This window comes from Copadichromis virginalis, linkage group LG22 (assembly GCF_057382275.1).
Source record: "Copadichromis virginalis isolate Kocher_CV1m ecotype Utaka linkage group LG22, C_Virginalis_male_GT1.1, whole genome shotgun sequence".
Classification (NCBI taxonomy): domain Eukaryota; kingdom Metazoa; phylum Chordata; class Actinopteri; order Cichliformes; family Cichlidae; genus Copadichromis; species Copadichromis virginalis.
The window spans coordinates 3,700,099-3,724,519 of NC_140638.1; the positions used below are offsets into that span (position 1 = coordinate 3,700,099).

The 24,421-nt window shown below is 40.7% G+C and overlaps 1 protein-coding gene across 1 annotated transcript; it reads left to right on the forward strand.

Moving 5' to 3' along the window:
• Nucleotides 1-1,243: 1,243 nt before the first annotated feature.
• Nucleotides 1,244-23,836, forward strand: LOC146682448 (cdc42 homolog). Its single transcript, XM_085446939.1, has 11 exons — nt 1,244-1,267; nt 2,980-3,186; nt 3,323-3,526; nt 3,796-3,865; nt 7,743-7,847; nt 12,704-12,773; nt 14,119-14,215; nt 18,373-18,379; nt 18,691-18,759; nt 19,126-19,203; nt 22,983-23,836. The coding sequence occupies exons 4-11, from the start codon at nt 3,830-3,832 to the stop codon at nt 23,181-23,183; spliced, it is 663 nt and encodes a 220-aa protein (XP_085303065.1). The 5' UTR covers nt 1,244-1,267; nt 2,980-3,186; nt 3,323-3,526; nt 3,796-3,829; the 3' UTR covers nt 23,184-23,836.
• Nucleotides 23,837-24,421: the final 585 nt, after the last annotated feature.

A 24,421-nucleotide genomic window follows, 5' to 3' on the forward strand; every position in this document is an offset into this window, starting at 1 on the left:
AATCACACAAAACTGCGTTACAACTGCTCTGCCGCTGCGCCTTTCGTCTCTCCCTCTGCGTGATGCGCATATGACAACTAATGCGCTCATTTGGGTGCGCTTGAATCTTGCCTGTAGATATCCTGAGGCCGAGTCAGCAGGGAATTTGCACATTCCTGTTGTGAGATTTGCAAAAAGGCGATTGAGGAAGCAGGGCTGCAGATACCATCCACTGGGAGCCAGCCAGTGATGCTTCGTGCAATAAGTGAGGAAGGGAACTTGAATGCATCACACCCCAGCAGGTGTGAACAGGTAGAACGAAAGGTAGGCGCTGTCAGTGACATCAACTACAACTTGACATAGTTTCGTTTTTGAAAAGAGTGCAGAACAGGACCGACTGGATGATCAAACAGTAGCACACTCAGAAGATTTCCTCTGAGTCACTATTATTACGGAGAGTATATTCTCGAGGCCAAACAACCTTCAGATCAGTGTTAAAATTGTGATGAAGCGTGACAGCACGAGGACGCTGATGCTGGAATTATACTGAAAAGCTCCTGACTGACCCGGAGAAGATACTGAGGTAGGCCACAGCCCACAAATCTCCTCTGTGAATATATCAGGCAAGCATCTGTTTGTTTTGTATTATTTGAATTCTGCATATTGTATTTTACAACCAGTTGCATCTTGTGTAGACTTTTATCTAACACTGTGCAGTCAGTCATCAGTTTTTGACTGACAAGATGAGTAAGATAATAGTTAGAGACTGAAATTAACTGGTAACCAAAAATCTTTACAACTCGTGCTCCTTTGATCTTTTTTCCCACATGTTTTACTATCACTATACTTTGAAAGTCAAATGTATTTAAAACTAGCAATAAATTCAGTGACCTCTTATTTAATGTTGTGTTTTGTTATTTATTTGTTAGAACACTTTTTCAGAAGTTTCTCGGGGAACATAAAAATCTAATTCTATACCCATCTCTATTTACTCCAAGGCTTTGTAAGTCAGAAAATAATCATAATGACAGACTGAAAGTTGTGCGGCTTCAGTAAATGGACTAAAGTTGCACATGAGAAATCAGCTGATTGGGGTTTTGTCATTTGTTAATGCGATAAATGGAGAGAGTATGCAATCAGTTCTGTTTGTGGGTTTAGTACAGAGTCTTAATGGACCATGTTCTGGCCTCCATTGCAAAGGTGGCTGGCAAGAGCTGCAGTCACCAGGCCATTGATGTTTGCTGCCTTCACATTACAGGAAGATGGAACTCCACAAATACACATCAAAGTGAGAGAAAAATTGAATAAAATATCTTCCTGAGAACCAAGGAAGAATGTATTTTCTGTTTAACTGTTGCGATTTCCTGCCTGTTTGGAGCTAAAAGAGTCCACCAATACACGAGATATCATGAGATATCTTGTGTTTTATTGAGCGCATCAGGACTTAGTAGTGTCGCTTAAATAAGTCAATAGATATAGACCAAATTAATGTTCATTAGAAAGGACATAGATGAAAAAGCCGGGTCTCTCAGGAGGATATGACAAACTGATCTGGGTCCAGAGCTTCTTCTGCTTGCTGTAGGCCACAAACGGGCACTAACCCCATTACTTTTTCAAGTAACAAGTAATGTAAGGGATAACTATTGCAAACAAGTAATTTGATTACTGTTACTTTCCCGTAAGCAGGCTGTTTTACTGACAGTGACAGTGTACATCACTGTCACAACAGTTTGTTTTCATTCAAAGGCTTTATGGCTTTTCCCATAATACCTGGTGTGCCGGTCTCTAGTCAAAATGCCCGGGCCGATTTTCTGTCCCAGTCCAGCCCTGGGTGCAGCTATCTTTTTGTATGAACACTGTCATAAAGAAGCCATCTTTCTCTCAGCAGCTTTCACACCTTTGTTGATGAAGATTTGTCTTAAATTAAAACCTGATAGTTTAATGTTGATTTCTACAAATCAGCTGAAACACTGGATTTGTGTCAGCTGTAGGTTGATCAAAGTTCAAGTTTTTTTTCTGATACCGTAAAAAAGCTGAAAATGTTTTTAGTGGTTTTATGTTGTTCACACACACAAAAACTGAAGAAAGTCATTAACATGGGAATTATTCAGCTTTGTAGTTACCTTTTTTGTTATTTATTCACCTTTTTATGCCATTCAAACAAAAAATTAAGATAAGATAAGATAAGATAAGATAAGATAAGATAGAACTTTATTAATCCCTCGGGTGGGTTCCTCTGGGAAATTCGACTTCCAAAAAAAGCACAGCAACGACCAAAGTTACAGTTACAGAACTGTTATATATACACACACACACACACACACACACACACACACACACACACACACACACACACACACACACATATAAATACAGAGACAAATATAAATAAAATATACAAAGGGGATAAATAGAATAAATAAGAATAAAAAATAAAAATACAAGTGAATTGCACATTTCAAGTATTGAGTCTATTGCACTGTTGACTATTTACAAAAAGTATTGCACAAGGTATTGTACAGTGAGGTGCAGAGGCACTACAGCTTAGTTGTTCCCCCCTCCTTTGTCCTCCTGTTTCCCCTCCCTCTCCCCTCCAGAGAGGAGTTAAACAGTGTGATGGCGTGTGGGACAAAGGAGTTTTTAAGTCTGTTAGTTCTTGTCTTGATTAATGGAATAAGGGAGCAAACTAAATATATATATATATATATTGGTCACTGGTGTCATTAAGTCCCATCTAATTTTTTCAGTATTTTAGTATTAGACAGCAGTGAGGTCTCTTAGAGCTCAATAGCTGGTTACTCAAAAAAAGATCCTGCCTTAGACATGGTTGTTTAAGAAATCATCGGTTCAACAACGCGTTACCAGCTGAAACATTAATCACCGCAGGAATTATTCTATAGAGGGCTTTTAACTCAGAAAATGGGTAAGAATTAATAGATTAGATTATGTATATTATTATATATAGAGATTCATCATTTTTCTTCTACTTATCCAAATCAGGATCAGCCTATCCCAGCTGTCAAATGCCGAAAGTCACAGTCACAAGTTCTGCAACAGGTGAGGAGTTGAATTTTACTGGAAGCAACTAAATGCAACACAATATCACCAGCCCTCCAGGTAAGGTAGACGCTCTCAGAGACGTAATCTGCAGTTTACACTGAAAAACTGACATTGTGGATATACTACTACTCCTAAAGAAAACAAAAAGTAAGTAAATAAACCAGTAACATAAAATATACATTATTATTTTGTAGCGTTTTTGGTTTGACTCACTTGGGATTGAACTGAAATGGTTTTGCTTTTAAACATGAGCCATATCATGAAAATCATTTCCCTGCCGCAGATCGCTGAACAGGATCGACTGGATGCACCTGACGGACTGCGCACAGTGAGATGACTTCGTAGACAGCATTTGAATCATGGTGAAAATAAATCTCAGTGCTGAGTAAAACATCAGACCTGATGATACTGAAAAGTGATTCGTGAATGATCGGGAGGAGATCCTGTGCTACGCTGTGCCCCACACATCTTCTCTGGGAGTAAGCAGGTAAGCATTCGATTATTTTCTATATTTGAATTGTGCAAAATGTATTTTTAGAAGATAGTATAGTGTATCCAGTGATGTGCAGACTATCAGTCATTACATAGTCATTAATAGTATGACTAGTAATGACTTGTAATAGACATTATAAGTTATATTAGTATCTAAACACTTTTTAATATAGTCTGTGTGTCTCTAAACACAGTGTGCTCTGTTCATCTGTTTTAATTAAGCTTTGCTCACATTTTATGGATGTTTTGTGTTTTCTTTTGTAGATGAAGCCGGTGTCAGTCTGAGAGTTTCCAGCTTATGCCCAGAGGTGGTGGGGGCATGACATCACAAAGTGTAGGACTGAATTCACTTAAACCAATGTTAAACTAAGATTTTTCTGTACATATTCACTTATTAAAGTCTTTAATTTTAAGGTTATATGCAGATCAAAGATTCCCATAAACACACTCAGCCTTCCCAGAAGAGTTGTTGCTGTTAGGTGCAAAGGGCAGGATGACATCATCTTAAACTCCTCGATAAATTCCGCTGCATTTATTGAGAACAAGAACTCTGGTGTCATGCACTGCATGTCAGGGTCTTTCCTGGCTAAACTTCAGCCTTTTGAAGGCCTAGCATAAGCATTATTGTCTCTCACACATAATATTGGAAAGGTTACTTTTAAAATGTATCCCACTACAGATTACAGAATACATGCCTCCCAACCGTAGTAAAGGGACCTCTGGCTAATACTTCGGGTTCCGTGTCGGGCTTGTAGCCGAAAAATAGCTTTACTTTGTTGTCTGGGTCAACTTTGCTAGCGAGAGACAGAGAGAGGCGTTGAAAGGCTGCTGCAACGAAACTTATTGTTTCAGAGGAAAACACGAACACTGTGTACAGTCGAGTCTTAACAGCTTACTTACAGCTGGGCTCGTCAGGCACTCTTTTTGGCTGCAGTGGTTATTATTATATTTACATGCTTCCAGCTCCCGTTTCTGCTCAGTGACAGCTCGTACTTTTCCACTCTCCTTTTTCTCCCTCGCTCACAGACACATAACGGGTATGACGGTCCATTCTCCCTGCAGCATGGACTACACTGCCCATGAGGCTACATGCATTAGGGCGATGCCTGTAACACTCTGATTGTTGCCTTCAGATTAAATCATTTTTAAAAATATTTCTTCACATCATTATGAGACGCGAGATTGAGACACAGACATTAGAGCCTTTTAATGCGCGTTTTGTTTGGGTTTCCACCGACGTGGAATGACCAAAATTAGAGAGGGCATAGCCGAACATATGAAACGGGAAAAGACCGCCGTGTAATCCCTTTATTTCAACAAAGTAACTGCATTCTGAATTCCAACTTTTTGAATGGTAACTGTAACGGAATACAGTTACTCATACAGTGGAACCCCCACTTACGAAATTAATTCGTTCCCGAGGGTCTTTCGTAAGTCGAAGCACCCATCGCGCCTTTTGAGTGAGGCGATGCTGAACGATGGGCTATAGGCTAATTACTAATTAGAACAACAATACGTCGTTCAAGTGGAACAGCGCAGCGCAATTACGAAAGCCAAGGGGTTGTCACATGATTCGGAAGGCATTGTGGGCATTGTAGGCTCAGCCAATCAGAGCCAGCGGATTTCGTTACACGGGCAGAAATATTGCCGTTCAGCGCCTTCGTAACTTGAATTTTTCGTTAAATGGGGTATTCGTAAGTCGGGGTTCCACTGTATTTTGTATTTTAAATACTTAACGGCATTACATACTGTATGCTCCCCCTAGGCTTAATCTTTGAAAAATATAACATTTCTTATCACCTCTATGCCAATGATATATTTTCAATTAGATGATGACGACTAGTGGTGCAATGGAGCACAGTTGATCCATAATCCGAACCGATCCTACTCCACGGTTCGGCACACACGTGATCCGAAGATTCGAAAAAGAAGAAAAAAGTATGTGTATGGTGCGCGTGGTCAGTCTGTCAAGCGATAGCTATGGTCAGCGCTAGCGGTCCAAGTGGAGGAGCAGAGGAGTTTGCGGTATTTAAGCAGCCCTTTGCTGCCCAATCCGACCGGGCTAAAGCTATTTCAGAAGCTATCGGGGTGTTTAGCTGCAGACGGGAGGCCGTATTCTGTTGTGCAAAACAAGGTGTTTAAACCAGTCAACGCATTAGTTGACGCATTGACGCCGTGCAGCCCCATGCATGGGGCGATCCGCGGTAACTAGTTAACGGAGATTTTCCACGTTAATGCAGTTATGGCATTAACGTCATTTTAACGAGATTTACGCTGACAGTACCAGTTTAAACTACGATGAACGTGCTTGAGCCACGCTATGATATCCCGTCGCATGTCCCAGGCATCTGTTGCCCTAACTACAAATGGGTGGACCTCCAGGGCAACGGAAAGCTACGTGACCGTGACTGCTCATTATATCACAGCGGAGTGGGAGATGGAAAGCCCTGTACTGCCCTATATTGCATATTAATTTGTTTTTATATAATTGCGTGGAATGAGTCTTGAGTTGAATGTTTTTTAAAAGGCAAAAAATACTTAAATAAGTAAACGGCGAGTTAAATTTTTGTCTTCTTCTTTTTTTCTGCTGATCCGAAAATTGATCCGATCCGTGACAAAAAAAACATGTTCCGATCCAAACCGTGAGACTTTTGATCCGTTGCACCACTAATGATGACACTGCTTCCTCGAGTGCATGAGAGAAGTCAGAGCATGGCTTTCAGACAATTCCCTTATCCTGAATGAAAAGAAAACGGAGATTGTGGTGTTTGGCAACCATATCCCTTGGGGCCTATTAGCCTTTGGTTCCTTTGCCACGTCTTTCTTTGACTCAGTTAGTGACCTAGGTGTCCTGCTGGATTAGATCACTAGCTGCCCGATGCAGCGGCGCATCGGGCAGCTAGTGATCTCCATCGATGTTGGTCAGCAGCAACTGCTTCAGCTTCGTCCCAGGCAATGTCGACAGTTCTCAGATCGTCCATGAATGCTTGACGCCATGTGGTCTTTGGTCGGCCTTGCTTTCGCTTGCCAGTGTGTGGACGCCATGTCATGGCAATCTTAGCTGGGCGATGAGGGGGTAGGCGTAAAATATGGCCCGCAAAGCGGAAGCCCCTTTCTGCAACAACATCGGCTATGGGCGGGTGCCTGCTCTTCCTCATTTGTTATTCGGTCCTGGTAGGAAATTCTCAGGATTCGCCGCAGGCCACGTTGTTGAAGCACGTTCAGGTGCTATCCTGCTGGATAGCTCTTTTAAATTTAACAAACAAGTGTCTTCAGTAATCAAATCTAGCTTTTACCAACTGCGCCTTATTGCTAAGGCTAAGCACTATGTCCCTCATAAAGATCTTGAAAAGCTCATTCATGCTTTTGTGACTTCTAGATTGGATTACTGTAATTCCCTCTACTTTGGTCTTCACTCCGCTCTCCTTCACAGACTTCAGCTTGTCCAGGATGCTGCCGCTCGCCTCCTGACTGGCACTAGAAAGCATGCCTCTATCACCCCTGTTCTTATTGAGTTGCATTGGTTACCCATAAAATATTGCATTGAATTTAAAATATTGTTGCTCACCTTTAAAATTATAAATGATTTAGCCCCTCGTTATCTTGTCGATCTCCTTAGTCTAGATGTCCCTGGACGAGCCCTCGGGTCTTCAGCCCAATTACTCCTGGCTCAGCCTAGATCTAGACTTAAATCTAGGGGTGACCGTGCTTTTGCCCTGGTTGCACCAAATCTGTGGAACAACCTTCCTATCGCTATCTGTGCGTCAGACTCCGTTTTATCTTTTAAATCCCGTTTAAAAACTCATTTATTCAACATAGCTTTTCCATCTCGTTAGCATCCCTGTTTTATATTTGGTTCAATTTTTTATCTATGTACTTTATCTTTTGGCTATATCTGTTCTTAGTAACTTTGTTCTTCTATCCCCTTTTATTCCTGTATAATTGTGCCCTCAACCTGATGACATATGTGGTACTTTGTTAATAGTCTTTTATTTAATCATGTCTTAATTTTCCTGTTTTTACTGTAAAGCACTTTGGTTTTTAAATGTCTTATACAAATAAAGTTGTATTGTATTGTTAAGGTTTTGTGAAATGACTACTGGAGGCCTGAGGAATAAAAAGAACTGGGGTGAAACTGCTTTACCTGACACAGTTCATTTGCTTCCCAACATTTCTTCTTTTCCTCCCTTAATTCTTTTTCTTTCTCTCAGGATAAGGGAATAAAGTGTGTGGTGGTGGGTGACGGTGCAGTGGGAAAGACCTGCATGCTCATCACATACGTAACCAAAGAGTATCCCTCTGAGTACATCCCCACAGTGAGTAGTGTGCTAATAAATCCCAGTTTTATCAGTTTATTCAGTCCATGTCAACAACCTGCAATGTTTCTCAAGATCTTATTTTATTTTTTGAATAATTGTTTTGGTTTTTTTTTTTAATCCTCTCCTGTGTGACAGCTTTACAATCAAAGTTATGATCCGAATGTTCTGTTGTGCAAACAAATTTTTCTTTTCCAAGATTGGCTCTATAAATTATTCATAGGCTTCTTTTGTTCAGGTGTTTATTTTATCTTTTTACTTATTCATTACAATTCCTGTTATTTCAGTTATTACATTATATGTGTTACAGTTTGAGAATGTGTAAGGCAGGACAGGCAGGAAAAAGGGAAGAGGGGTGACAATAGGTGAAAATATAATAAAAGAACAAAAGAAATGCGCACTGTATCACCAACTGCTGCACCTGTAAGAAAAGAAAAACACACAGCGCCTGAAATGAAAGTGTGCGTGTGTGAGGAGAGAGAGAGAGACAGAGTGAGAGAGAGGGCCTGTGTCTTTGTCATGAAATGTACTTGAAAACGGAGGTGGGAATCCACAATAACAGCCTGGGGGCTGTTATTGTGGATTCAGAGGCAGACAGAGGCTGTGTCCCAATTCAGGGTCTGCACGCTTGAAGTACGCATTTTAAGTGCGGTTACGTCACCGCCACGCGACGACGGCTGTCCCAATTTTTTTTTTTTTTTTTGGGTTGTATGGAAGCCCCAAACGCAATTTCATTGTTCTTGACAATGACAATAAATAAATAAATACTAAATACTAAATACTAATTCGAAGTGTGCTTCAAATGCATACTCCAAATGCGCCGTCGATTTCCCCAAATATCAAGCGTGGTCCGGTGCACGCTTCGTGGTCCCATATATCCCACAATTCATAGCGCGGTGGTGGGTGTGGATAATTTTGCCGCAAAATACGGCAGAAGGGAGCGGCCGAAGAGGTTTTTTTTTCCAAACTTTATTGAACTTATAAAGCGAACAGTCAGTCATTCCAGTTCAGTTTGTACAGTAGACATACAAGGCAAATAAGAGTAACAATATACAGCACAATGAAATAAGAAGGATGAATAAATAAAGGATGAAAAAAGAAAAAAAGAAAAAGGGGGGGGGGGGGGGGCGATGTGACAGACTTCATAACAACTTTGTACTTGAAAGTTGTGACAGCTCATTCGTTAAACATTTCTGAATGAATTTCAATCAATGATAAACCTTTTTTATTGGAAGTTAATTTAAGAGAGTTTAAGTAATATTCAATTTCAATCAAAACCAAATTAAATGATGGGGTTGAGTTTTGAAATTTACATTTATGGCCTGTATTTATATAGCGCTTTTACTTGTCCCTAAGGACCCCAAGGCCCTTTACATATCCAGTCATCCACCCATTCACACACACATTCACACTAGGGCTGCTCGATTATGGCAAAAATGATAATCACGATTATTTTCACTGAAATTGAGAGCTCGATTATTTGACGATATTTATTTAACCCTTTAAGACCTACTATAGCACCAAGTCCGCCAGAGCTTATATTATATTTTTACATGCTGTAGTGCCATTTGTGGGAGCATTTCAAGTTGCTATATAACTGTTATAGCCCATATTTTAATAATATGTATACATTAAGTCCATAGTAACTACATTAATTGCAAAAAAGTGCAATATACTACAAAAAAATTGAAAATCGTTTTTGTTTTTACATATATTTCTACTTGGAGAAATTTAAGAGGCTTATCCCTCAAAACTTTAAATACAAAAAAGTTGCAAAAAATAGTTTACAATAACAGGAAACTTATTTTGAGTGTCTTCATAGTTTTATTTTGGAGATACACCAATTTTTATATACTGCAGGAAAAACAAAAAAACAATCCTATGATGCAAATTTGCAAAGAAAACAGCATGTGCATCAAAATAAACTATTTCCAGCAGTGCAATTCGAGTTCTAAGCATCCCAGAAACTATTCAGAAAAGTCAAACATGACCAGTATAGGTTTTTAAGGCCTACAAGTAAAAAAAACTACATTTCCGCAAAAATGACATCACTTCCGGTTTCGGCCAGGAAATGGCGGACATGTGATAGTTCGTGCTGACCACTTTTTCAATGTGGGAAGTGTTACGAACAGCTGATCGGATCGGCGAAGCGTGTTTCTGGAATATTATGTTTTTGTTCCTGCAAGAGCTTTTTATGCAATTTATGTGGAAGGAAACCGTGACCGAGGACAAGCTGATGGCATAAGTTGTAAGTACAACTCCTCTGGTTTCATATGCAAACAAATTATTGCGCTAGCTTACACGGTTCAGGTTCTACAGGGATTTAAAAATAGTTACACAAAACAGAGCGTGCTGCTCTGACGGCTTTAAAGGGTTAACAATGACTTTAAAAAATAATATAAAATAGTGTGCAACACCACTGAAGTTTTTTTTTTTTTTTTACCTCTCTTTTCAACCAACAGCAGTCACTCTCCTCTCCAAATAACTTCTGCTTAGCTTTCCGAGCTTCCCTCGGGTCCTCTTAATCAGCGGTCTCCAACCTTTTTTGCGCCACGGACCGGTTTATGCCCGACAATATTTTCCCGGACCCGCCTTTAATGTGTCGCGGATAAATGAAGGAGGGGCTAATAATCGGCTCAGTCATTTTTAATGATCGTTGAAAGCCCAGATCGTAATCGTGATTAAAATTCGATTAATTGAGCAGCCCTAATTCACACACTGGTGAATTCACACAGCCCCACTCCCCCCCATCATCCTGACTGACACCCCCATCACCTCTGTGGACTCATTCCGCTTCCTGGGTACCACCATCACCCAGGACCTGAAGTGGGAGCCCACCATCACCTCCGTCATCAAGAAAGCCCAGCAGAGGATGTACTTCCTGAGGCAGCTGAAGAAATTCAACCTGCCAACACGGACGATGATGCAATTCTACACTGCAATCATCGAGTCCATCCTCACCTCCTCCATCACCGTGTGGTACGCTGGAGCCACTATCAGGGACAAACAGAGACTGCAGCGTGTTGTGCGCTCTGCTGAGAAGGTGATTGGCTGCAGACTCCCATCTCTGCAGGACCTGTACACCTCCAGGACACTGCGGCATGCAGCCCGGATCTCAGCTGACCCTTCTCACCCTGGACACAGTCTGTTTGACCTGCTCCCCTCAGGCAGGAGGCTCCGGTCCATTCACACCAGAACCTCTCGCCACAAGAACAGTTTCTTCCCCTCTGCTGTTGGACACATGAACAATAACCACATGACTGTCCCCGCCACTAACACATGACCCTACGCTGTGTCACTGCATCATTTCATGTTTGGCACTGATCACCACCTGCACTCATGTATATATCTTTCTACGTAGCACTCATAATTCTTATTCTCATGTATATATCTCATGTATATCTCATGCACATATCTTTCTTTCTACATAGCACTTTAATTCTTATTGTCTGCACTGAAGCACCGCAGCAATTTCCTAATGTTGTAAACCTCAACATCTGGCAATAAACCCATTCTGATTCTGATTCTGGTGATGGCAGCTACATTGTAGCCACAGCCACCCTGGGGCGCACTGACAGAGGCGAGGCTGCCGGACACTGGCGCCACCGGGCCCTCTGACCACCACCAGTAGGCAACGGGTGAAGTGTCTTGCCCAAGGACACAACGACCGAGACTGTCCAAGCCGGGACTCGAACCGGCAACCTTCCGATTACGAGGCAAACTCCCAACTCTTGAGCCACGATCGCCCATTTATGTATGTGGAATTTCCCTAATAAGATGCAGTGGCCGAAGAGTGAACTGTCAAAGGCATAGTGTACAGGAACACCTGTCCCGAGTATAACCTGGAAGTCCTGAGGTCAAAATGGGAGATGCCCCCAAGGGTGGTGGAGAATGACCGAGCTAAGATCCTGTGGGACTTCCAGATACAGACGGACAAAATGGTGGTGGCTAACCAACCGGACATAGTGGTGGTAGACAAACAGAAGAAGACGGCCGTAGTGATCGATGTAGCGGTTCCGAATGACAGCAATATCAGGAAGAAGGAACACGAGAAGCTGGAGAAATACCAAGGGCTCAGAGAAGAGCTCGAGAGGATGTGGAGGGTGAAGGTAACGGTGGTCCCCGTGGTGATCGGAGCACTAGGTGCGGTGACTCCCAAGCTAGGCGAGTGGCTCCAGCAGATCCCGGGAATAACATCGGAGATCTCTGTCCAGAAGAGCGCAGTCCTGGGAACAGCTAAGATACTGCGCAGGACCTTCAAGCTCCCAGGCCTCTGGTAGAGGACCCGAGCTTGAAGGATAAACCGCCCGCAGGGGCGTGCTGGGTGTTTTTATATATAAAATAATCTGACAATACTATAATATTGGCCATATTATATTTACATTACCACAGTGAGATGACTTTAGTCTCATGAACAACATTAACTAATTGTTATTTACTAACTAATCTTAAATGACTGTTCAGCACAGAAATGAAGCCCAACAATCATGTTTACAGTCCCGTGGTCTCAGCCTCAGATACTCAACTAATCAAAGTGATGTCATGACAAAAATGAATGACCAACAAAACATTTTTCTCCTTCATTCCTGTCAAACAAAGCTGGATGTAACGTGTCTCGCGGTTAGGATCATGGTTGCTAGGCAACCTGAACAGCGCGACGAAGCGTATACCGTCCCATTTCACAAGCCTCTCACTTCCGCACTTCTCGTACTTATAGTACGCACCGTACGTAGTGCGCGTACTTCAAGCGTGCAGACCCTGAATTGGGACACAGCCAGAGATATCCACACAGCCCAGACCTGAGGCACTGATCTTATTAACCAACCCTCGTCCTCCTTGCCCTCTGTCTCCCCCAGGTGTTTGATAACTACTTTGCTACAGTGACGAATGGTGAGAAGTACAATCTGGAACTCTGGGACACTTCAGGTAAAAAAACAAAACAAATCTACATTCAGTTTAATAAATACTAAAAATTTCAGTTAAGTAATATTTATATTAGTAGCAGCAGCAGCAGGAGATCAAACCTTTAGGGGCAATTATAATGTCATTCACAAAATGTATTTCAATGAACACATTTGTATAAGATAAAGGTCTGTAAGTTTCTCTTACTTCACTCGCATTTTGCAGAATGTATATTTGTTAATAATTTTGAGTTGAATTACTGTGAATACATTTAAGTGTAGGATGGGTAATTTAATTTTGCTTTAAAATCTTCTTTTAGTGTAATGTTTATTGCTAAACTGTATTTTCCCACTTATTTAATTTTTATGTACTGTTTTTTAATACACAGTCGTGCAGTGTGGGTTGTTGGACTTCTGCACTGTAGAGAGGCATTAACTAGCTGTGGAGTGAAACACTTTTCATACCGTGTCTGGTGCATTACAAGGACATTCAAGCTAATTCCTGTGAATTCAGGATTGTGTGTGAAAATAAATGTTTGTATGTTTTTGTTTTCTACTACAAGCAGACTTTGAGGATAATTTCAACTGTAAAAGGGCACGTGTACAGCCTGAATACCGGCTAGTGTTTTCCATGCTAACAACATTAATAAAACAAGAATTGTTAATAAATTACTTTTAGTATTACTTTAGTAATACTCATACTTTTAGTTTTGAAGAGAGGTGAGAAGTAAAGAAGTCTGAATACTTCATTAGTGCATTTAATTACATTTTTTTGTAGTTTACCGCGGTATGTATTTTTCTGACAGGTTCAAGACATTTGAGCGAAGTGTTTATTTCACATCATTACATGCCTTCAATCATCAAACTGATGTAAGCCATCATTGAGGGAACAATAAGACATAAAAGACAACCCTGTTGGTGTTTCCATCACTGGGCTTTTTCCAAAAAAGAGATGAAAGAATATAAACAGGGGAGGAATAATCTGGAACAGCCTTTTTGGTGAGAGACTACTCCAGGTTTTATTAAACATTTGATGACACTCTACTGTAAATGACGAGATACCACAGTTTTCACATTAAGGAATATTGTTCTGAAATTGTTCCACAATTTTCAGATTGATGAACATTCTGAGAAACTGTGTCTATTAAATGTGCCTTTTATATTTTTAAATCCTGTTACTGATCTGTTGCAAATTAACCCAATCAGTCGGAAATATTGCTCCAGCTGTTTCTTTTCAAAAAATGTAATTTTCCAGCCTTTTGTTGCCCCATGCTAACTTAAAAAAAATAATTTTCCATTAATCACTTAAATGTTTCAGATAATAGCATTAATCTAACTTTTAATCAGGCTTTTTGTGTCTCACCCTTCAGGTCAGGAGGAGTATGACAGATTGCGAGCCCTCAGCTACCCACAGACCAACGTTTTCCTCGTCTGTTTCTCCGTGGTTTCACCCGCATCTTTTCAAAAGTTAGACCAAAAACAATATAAATATCTCTTTATTTAGCAAGCAGAGCTGAAAATGCTCTAAAAATAAAAATACAAAAGTATATTGGACAAATATAAATAATTTATGCAGATTTATTATTAATGAGTGCAGGCAAGTCTTTATATACAGTAGTTTAGGTTTTTCTGAACTTATGTTTACATTGTAATTTTTATGCAGTATTAATTAGTGTCATTCACTCGCTCATTTTTTTAATGGACACAAACTTCTATCAACTAATATCATTCTCAGCCTCTACAGCTTTGCATTGACCTGTTCATATGCAGCTTGTGTTTAAGGTACAACCATGTGAGCAGGAAACTGCACGCAGGAAACCATCTATTCCTTAGTAGGTTTTAAAATGATTTAATTACAACCGTAGATGAACAACAACACATGACATATTATTTATTTAACAAAGCTGTCACACGAAGAAGCAGTGTGTGATTTGGGATCATTTGGGCTGTAAAGTGGATCGGGGGGCGCTGATGCACTTTACTTTTGCTTCCTTTGGTGCAAATGAAAGTGACACGAGGTTCACTGGAGAGGGAACAGGAAAATAGGAAAAGGGGAAAAAAGAGACTGGTTTTACAGATAGTAACCAAAAACCATTGCTCTGTCCTTACATCTGATCTTTTTCTCCAGTTCAACTTTTTGTTTATGTCCTTGTCACTGCTGGTAGCATGAGATGGTGCTTCCAACACATTCAGGTTGGAGAGGTAGAACAACTTCTCCAGAATGGCATATCGATGCAAGCTGACCTCTAGGTGCTCTCTATGCCCTTTGGTGTTTCTGAAACACTTCACAAGCAGAGACTAATGAGGTGGGTTTTGCTTGCTCAAGAATACAATTTGGACATTTACGAGTAAAGGTGTGTCTTTACAATGGTAACTAGTGATCCACAGTGGAAGCAGGTGCAGGAAGCAAGTGGGTTGTAACAATAAGGACGCCTGATCAGGACACTGGAGTGTAGCGAGTATAACAGGAGGAACACTGACAGAGGCCTAAGGAATGGCCTCCGGAGTGCTTTCTGGCCGCACACTATGAGAAACAGACTCCATCTGCTGGAATAAGGGTCTGACATCCTTTAGTGGGACCTGTGCTCACAGTCCCACGTCATGCATCACCAGAGTCTATCAGGTTCATACAGATGGATGTGAAAGAGTCTTGAGATGCAGTGTAGGCATTTTTCTGACTGCAGCATCATCCAGCATGATGGTTTGGCAGTGGTCAGCGATGGTCTGGGAGGCATATCCTTGGAGGATCATACAGATGACCTCCTCAGAACCATTGTGGATACGGGCATTGATACCATTGACTGTCTCTGACATTTTCCAGAGCTGAATCCAACTAAGAACTTCTGGGACACATTTTTTTACTCGCATGCCTGCAAAGTCTCCACCAAGCCTCTCTCATTTTCTCTGAATTGCTGCCTACCTGTCCACATGCCCTGTCTTTTGATTATACCTCTTTTAATAAAGCATCTAAACTATTTGTTGTCTGCTTTGCATTCACACTGAAAAGATGACAAGAGCATTATGTCAGTAAAGATTTAAATTTTGAATATTTCAGTTATCAAGATCAAATGTGTGCATTTCCTTGACTTCTTGAGATTTTTTTTCAGCATTGAAAATACTTTTACTTTCATACTGTTGATTAATCTTTCTTCATTTTTAGTTAAATTATAATTATCAGTGTAGAATATGCACATCTAAAAGGTAACTTGGCTTGAGTATGTTGGTGCAGCGTGTCGCTATCTGAATACAAAGCACCATGTTGTTTATGACTGGCTGCATCACTTGTGCATCTTTGTGGCCACAGTTTCATGGATAAGTACAATTTTATGCTCCTGTAAATGATGAGCTCTTTGCTTTGCTGGCTCTTGATGAGTGTGCAAAGTAATTCAGTTATTATTACCACCAATATAGTTTTTAAATTAAATTTCATCATTAACTGAGTTGTAATAAAACTGTCTACAGAGTTGATGTGGAGAATAATGTTTAACACAAGCATGTTGTAACGTCCCTCTGTTAAAATAAAATAAAAAAATTACACTAGCAGTTTGCAGTCCCACACTAACCCACACACAAAGGTTTCTAAACTCCACCTTGATTACACATTACTGGAAGGGCAGTTAATCTCTAACTTTTTGGTTATCTTTTAACCAGGCAATAAAGACTTGCATTGTACTGACACTTTGACACTTAGCATTGTTTTATTTACAGTTTTTTTTGTTTTTGTTTTTTGCAAAGTATGATTAAACTCTAATAAACAGACAAAGAGGCAGTGGAGCTCTGTAGACCTGAAACTTGACTTTTGCACTTCTCAAGTAAGTGTTGATGATTTAATATCTTACTATGCCTTTATAAAGAAACATTTATTTTAGAACGCACTGTTAACATCATGTTTACATTTTCTATTAAAAGCTTTCATGTTAAACTTTACTTTGAAATCCTGTTTGAATTGCACATTTTTCAAATAAAATAATACATTTTACTTGAAAGCGCCTTTTGAAAACACTCAAGGACACTGTACACAGCAGAATAATAAAAGCAACATAAAAGCAGTTTACACAATCATAAAGGCATAAGACATAAAACAAATGTAAAATAGCAGAGTGGAGAGGATATTTGGGATAAGCTATTTTGTACAATTGATGTTTGAGTTAAGACTTAAAGAGAGAGAAGGAAGTTATTTTTCTTAAATCAGGAGGTCGGGAACTCCAAAGTCAAGGAGCAGAGCAGCTGAATGCCCAGCTCCCCATGGCGGCAAGATGGGGGGAGGAGACAGAGAGAGAAAGAGAAGAAAATATCTGAGACTGAGATGGGATGGTGATCTGAACCAGATCAGACAGATGTGGCGGGGAGAGAACATGAATTACCTTAAATGTGTACAAGAGTGTTTTAACAATGATGCGATATTTGACTGGAAGCCTATGAAGTTGCTTCAGGACAGGAGTGATGTGATGGACAGAAGGGGTCCTGGTGATAATATGAGCAGCAGAGTTCTGGACGTATTGGAGCTCGTGGATGGATTTCTGAGTAAGACCAAAAAGAAGAGAGTTGCAGTAACCAAACCCGTCGAAGTAACAAGAATGGCAGCGGCATGTGGGGTGAGAAAAGGACGGAGACGATTAATGTTGGCAACTGAAAGTATGCAGACCGAGTAACATTGTTAATGTGTGAATTGAAAGATAAAGTACTGTCGAGGATGACACCCAAACTTTTCACAGAGGAAGAAACGAAGACCGGCGAGTTTTTGATAGTAACAGAGAAACTGTTGGTTCTGAATAATGTTGATTTAGAGCCGACCAAGAGGAGCTCGGATTTGTTACTATTGAGTTTGAGAAAATTAGAAGAGAACCATGAATTTAGTTCGGCTAAGCAGAGGGTGAGGAAGGATGGGGGAGAGCAGAGTCAGGTTTAGTGGACAGATAAAGCTGGGTGTCATCAGCATAACAGTGAAACTGTATATTATATTTATGAAAAATGTGTCCAAGCGGAAGAAGGTAGATAATGAAAAGAAGGGCCCCAGGACAGATCCCTGGGGCACGCCAGTGACCAGAGGAAAGGGCTGAGAAGTGAAGGATTTGAGTCGAACAAACTGAGTGTGATCAGACAGGTATGATTTAAAGCAAGCTAGTGTGAGTATGGGGGAAACCGATGGAGGCTAGCCTACTGAGGAGAACAGAGTGAGAAATGGTGTCGACAGCAGAACTCAGATCGAGGAGAATAAGAATAGAAAGTAAACCAGAGTCAGCTGCCATAAGAAGGTTAATGTGGATAGTGAGTTTAACTATACACAAATCAGTTACTGTTACTTGTCTTTACAGTTTATTTTGTTCCCAATTTTTATGTGGTTTAAATACCACAGATAAAATAAAAAATAAAAAAACATTTTTCTCTGCAGGAAACTCGTGGCATGAAAGTCTGCAGACATAAACCAGACAGATTTCAGGTTGCTCTGAACTGCTCTTTTGTGTCACACAGGTTGTGATACTTACAGACCAGTGACTGAACTCTACAGGACACTAAAGACAGACAGTACAAACGCACATACATGCAAAACCAATCGAAGTGGGTTGTGTATTGTGTTCTCACAAATACAGTGTGGACCAATTTCTGTTGTTGTGTGTTTGAAGTTTGAAAGTAAGTATTCAAGTAAGCGCAGCAGCTATAAAACACTTCCTGCATCCACTCACGTCCAGAGCCGAGGTTACCAGGAATGTTGGGATAAGCTGCTTGTTAACACACGTGGCAGAAGCCTGAACGTGAGTAAGGAGTAGTAACGCAAGACATGACACATCTGCTTACCTGAACAGCTGCAAACTAATATTCATGAAAGTGCTCAGCTCATTTCATAAATCAGTTTGACTCTGTTTAGTCATGCTGTAACGATTCTGCTGCATTTGCATGTTTACTTATCTTTGTTTATGTCTTTTGTTCCCTGTTTTCTCCAGGTGTTTGACAGGTATGCTGTGACAGTGATTGTTGGTGGAGAGACGTACACTCTGGGAATGTTTGACAAGGTAAAATTAGGTAAAAAAAAAATACATCTAAGCTCAGTTTATTAAATTAAAAAATTCTACTGTACAGTGTGTGTGAAGGTTCTCAGTCATCCAGGTCATCGTTGTCTCAGGGGCTTAGAAAGAAAAGCGTCTGGACTTCTGTAGGTTTCTTGTAGATATGTCACCCCCAACAGGATCATGGACCTAGAGGATCCTATTGATCCTCTACCTAATCCAACTTTTAAACTTAAACAATATTGTCTCAGTGTTTAACCCATGAAATCTCAATTTTCTGACTTGATTTCCACAGAGCCCTATTCTCATCAGCACCTTTGATGAAGTCATTGGTGTGGAAAAATCCTGTATCAGTCAAACCTTTGATGACAGACACTGAGGAACACCAGTCAGTCAAAGCAGCCATTGTCCCAATTTGAATCACTGTCATCTTTCCAGAACGTCACAGAGGTTTGTTTAGCTGGTATCTGTGTTTGTTTCTAATTTGATGGAGATACTGACTTAATTTAATGAGGTGATTCTCTTCACAGGCTTCCCTTTAAATTCAAACTCTCAAAGACTGTCAGTTAAAGGAAACCTCAGTGTGCCTGTTAAAAACATTAATTTATAAAAAAAAAAAAAAAAACCAACAACAACAACACAACAAAAAAAAGTTTAAAAATTCCTTATCAGAACATACATCAACATTGACTACTACTAAAACTTTAAATAACTATCAAAATAATTAATTTATATATTTTTCTACAGATCAATTGAAAGTTGATTATCTATAAAATGACAATATTTATACACATCTTACTATTTGCTTAAACTGTCATACCATACCACTGATTGATTGATTGATTGATTGAATCTTTATTTTGAACATGTTGAAAAAGTACAAAAAAATAGAATTAAAAGAGACAAATGAACAAAGCAAAACAAAAGGAAAACGAGCAACCACAACTCCAAATAACGTTCATGTTCAAAAAGGAGCAGGAAGAAGCATAAGCTTATTTAATCCCACCCCTTTTCCACTATCTAGTATCAATAGACTACAGAAATACCTCCTTGCAATTATATTATATGTTATGTGTAAATTTTTTTTAATTTTTTTTTTATATATACACATATATGTTGAAATCACAGATGAAACCGAGGAGAAGAAAACAAAACACTCACCTGTCAGCAACGTTGTTGCTGCATTATTTGCTTCTCATTGTTCTCTGATTGTTAAAAATCAGTGTTTTTCGATACTTCTTTTAAATCTGAGAAGCAACCGACCGCAGTTGTAAAGACCAGATGTTAATCAGTTATGTGAAATCACCAAAACAAAATCACATCTTCTTCCAAAAGACCTTGAAAAATGTGTTCATGCCTTCAGGCCTAGTTTGGACCACTGTAATCCTCTGTGTTTAGGTCTGAAACACTCTTCTCTTTATCATTTGCAGTTAGTCCAAAATGCCGCTGCATGATCACATCACTCCACTTTTAGCAGGTTTTCACAGGCTTCCTGTCCATTTTTCTACTGGTTTTAAGATTTTCCTTACTTTTAAAGTTTTAAATGGTGTCGTACCCAGCTATTTAACCAACCAGCTCAACTTATTTAACCCCAAAAGAGCACTAAGATCTTCTAGCCAGATGCTCATAGTGCAGCAGAGGTCTCAATTTGGATCGGGAGTTTGCAGTCACAGTTTTAAGACTCTGGAATGAACTGTGTGGAAATAACAGAAAATATGTTGTTGCTAAACATGGCTTTCATTACTGGCATTTTATTAAAACTTTTATTAAAGGTGTAGTTGTAGTTATTTTTATGTACACGTTGCAAATGTGCTCATGAAGAGTTGACGCTCAGTCCATTTAAGGTCATAAGCTTTGTCTGGCGTGATGGTCCCAACGATTTATTGTGTAAGTAACTTCGAGTGTAGAAGGTTAATGCATACATGCTTACAAACACAGTTAATTACAGAAGAAAGTCTGGGCCAGAGGCCAGGAAGACATTTTGCTGGTAACTGCATTTGTGCCTGCATAAGCAACAGTTGATGAAAACTGGACAAGTCAACGGGAAACATCTGGGGGTGAGACAGTTGAAAGAAACAGCCATGTATGGTAAAATGTTGCTGATAATGGAAATTTGTCTAACCGTCATTAACTGCAACTTATGCATGTTATATTCTTTGCTGACGCAGAAGGGGCTGAACCCTGACATATTAAAACCATTTTGAAGTGTGCTTTTTAGCGGAGATCTATGTTGACGTGTTACAGTGCACATCTTCCCACGCGTGTGTTTAATGAAATCATCATTTGACTGAACTCATCTGGGCCAGTGTTGGTTTGTTCCTATCCTCAATATCCAAGAATCAGGACAACTGCTGCTTAATATTCATACTGCAGAATCTTTCAAATGTCATCTTAAAGCTCACTTTCATATCCTTTTAATTCAAGTTCAGTTTGAGGTTGAAGGAGCACTCAAAAACAGCTTTAATGCTAACTCAAAAAGTAGCAAAACTGAAAATTCAAAATAAACATGCAATACAGAGTCCAAAAATGGCTGCGCAGAAGGCAGCGGTGGCGACGCAGTACAGGAGGCCGTCCATGACAGCGATGATGTCCAGCCAGTGTGGCCCCTAAAGTAGCCGGCGACGTTGAGTTGGCGGCCGTAAAAGAGCCAGGTGTACTGGACATGGATGTGCCATCCGAGCATGTTGTGGACCAAATGAGGCAGGACCACACAGCGTGGAAGCTGCAGTTGGAGACTCAGGAGGTGGCTTAGCGGACTCAGAGCGGTCAGCGGACACAAGGTGCTGAAATCCTTCCTTGGACCCTTCAGCGATAATGGACGGCTGAAGCTGCTCCACAGGCCCCTCAGCGAAGACAGAGGACGGCTGAAGCGATCCCTTGAACAGGAGATGGCTGAGCGATCCCTCGGACCCTCCAGAGGAGGAAGGCAGCTGAAACTGTTCTCCTGAACTGCAGAGACAGACACAGGGCCAGCAGATGCAGAGACCTCTAGCTGAACAGGCAGCTGAGCAGATGACTGAGCTGGTGACTGAGTTAATAAGTGAGCTAATATTTGACCTATGGATAGAAGTTTAAGATGATGTAGTAATGGTGGATGATAATCAGGTAGCTGAGTGAATTCTCCTGAGCCTCCAGAACATGAGGAAAACGGCTGGACGGGCTCACCTGCTGGGTCCATGTAATGGCCGTGATCTTCTGTCATGTGAAGGCTGTGTGCAAGTAGGACAGGGCCCAAAGTGCAGACACACAGCTGCAGCTTTAATGCTAACTCAAAAAGTAACAAAACTGAAAATGCAAAATAAACTTACGCAATACAGACAGTGAGAACACACAGCAGAGGATGAGGGTAGACTGCAACGCAGACCAAAGAAAACACAGGGCTTAATACACAGGAAGCAATCAGGGAATGAGAGACAGGAGGGAAACACAGCTGGGACCAGGAGCGATTCAAGGATCAGAGCTTTGGGGATGTTGAGCACCCAGAGAGCTGCCCAGCCAGGCAACATAACCTTTACTCATCACGATGAGACTTCTTCCCTGTCTCTGTCAGTCCCTGCATCCTTAAATGTCTCCAGTTGTCCCGAGTTCCCTCTGACTGTCTCCTTGGTGCATTTAAACCCCTGTTCCTCCCTGTCCTCATCGTCTGTTATCTTCGTCTCCGTTATCAGTCGTCATAAATTTACCCTCTCTGTGCAAGTCTGCAAATTTCTTTATTAAATCATAAGATTCTTAAATGCATCAAGTCTCTCTGTGCCTGGGTCCTCATCACTGACATCACTGTCTTGTACATTTTAACACAATTTAATCCCCACATTTGTGAAAGAAAAGCAAAACACTTTTTTGAAAAGTCTGTAACAGAACCATTAAATCTGATAAAGGTTATTTAAATGCTGAATGGATTGGAATAAAAAAAAAAAAATACATATCCTAACCTTAATTACTGGCAGAGAATAATGAGTGATGCTCATAATGGGTAAAAAGTAAACGGGCACTTGTCTGAGAGAATCGTTTGTATAATAATCAACAAACTAAAATGTGAAATTCTTCTCCTCAGTTCAAAGACTCGTCCAAAAATACACTCAGCTTGCTTTTAAATTCAAATTTGGTCTTGACAAACTCAAAGTTAATTTTGTTTGGTTTCTAACTTCAGAGATATTCGCGCACACACAGAGCTACAGGTCAGTTGTTGCAGTAAAAGCCCATCAAACCTGACCTTGATTTTTCCACAGTGGGTGCCAGAGATTTCACACCACTGCCCGGGGACGCCCTTCCTGTTGGTCGGGACTCAGGTGCATTTAAGAGATGACAGCCACACCCTGGAGAAGCTGGCCCAGAGAAACCAACACGCTGTGACCTTCACGAGTGGAAAGGAACTGACTCGTAAGCTTAAGACTGTTGCACAAAGCCAGCGTACAGCTGGTAAATCCTAGCTGCCTTGATGTGCCCTTTCATTCATTTTTATTGCCCACACTCAATTGTCCAGTCAGATCTCCTAATGCAACCAGCCCCTCGTATACCTTCGCTGAGTGCTCACGCAGCTGAAGGAAAAGGTCAAAAGCTGAAGAAAATGTTAGCTGAATTGAATTTAATCGAATCGAATCGAATTGAATTGAGCAGCACGGTGGTTAGCACTGTTGCCGCACAGCAAGAAGGTCCTGAGTTCAATTCCACCATCAGGCCGGGGTCTTTCTGTGTGGAGTTTGCATGTTCTCCCCGTGTCTGCGTGGGTTCCCTCCGGGTACTCCGGCTTCCTCCCACCGTCCAAAGACATGCAGCTTGTGGGGATAGGTTAATTGGATAATCCAAATTGCCACTAGGTGTGAATGTGAGTGTGAATGGTTGTCTGTCCCTGTGTGTTGGCCCTGCGACAGACTGCCGACCTGTCCAGGGTGTACCCCGCCTCTCGCCCTATGACAGCTGGGATAGGCTCCAGCGCCCCCCGCGACCCTGAAAAGGATAAGCGGAAGAGAATGGATGGATGAATTGAATTGAATTGAATTGAACAGGCGAACCTAATAAAGTGGCTGCTGAATGTATGTGGTGAGACTTAAGTGAACTGCACAGTAGTTGGTTACGCATTGTCTTTGTCGTTATTATGATTTGAAATAAATCTTTCACACTTCATTTTTGTGTCTGAACACTTTTACTGTACATTAGGCCAATATTTTTGCAGTTTTCTGTCCAAGGTCAGGACGTTTTCAATAAAATTAAAAAAAACAACAACAACATTTTAACCACTTGAGAGCTGAGTTAAGAGTGGTGAGAATGACATTCCTGCTGTGAGATTTGCACAGCGACTGAGGAAGCAGGGCTGCAGATACCATCCACTGGGAGTCACCAGGATGGACAGAATTAGAAATGAGTATAATAGAGGGAGACAAAGTTAGAGAGGCGAGGATGAAGTGGTTTGAACATGTCCAGAGGAGGGATAGTGGATATACTGGGCAAAGGATGTTGAAGATAGAGCTGCCAGGCAGGAGATGGTCTTGGTTTCCTTTCTTAAAAGCAAAATTAAAACCTTATGTACACATTTCACAAAAATGAAGAGAAACTTTTATAGATCAAAAGCACTAAAATGTTTATACCTCATGCAATAAGGGAGGAAGGGAACTTGAATGCGTCACACTCCAGCAGGTGTGAACAGGTAGAACATAAGGTGACACTGACT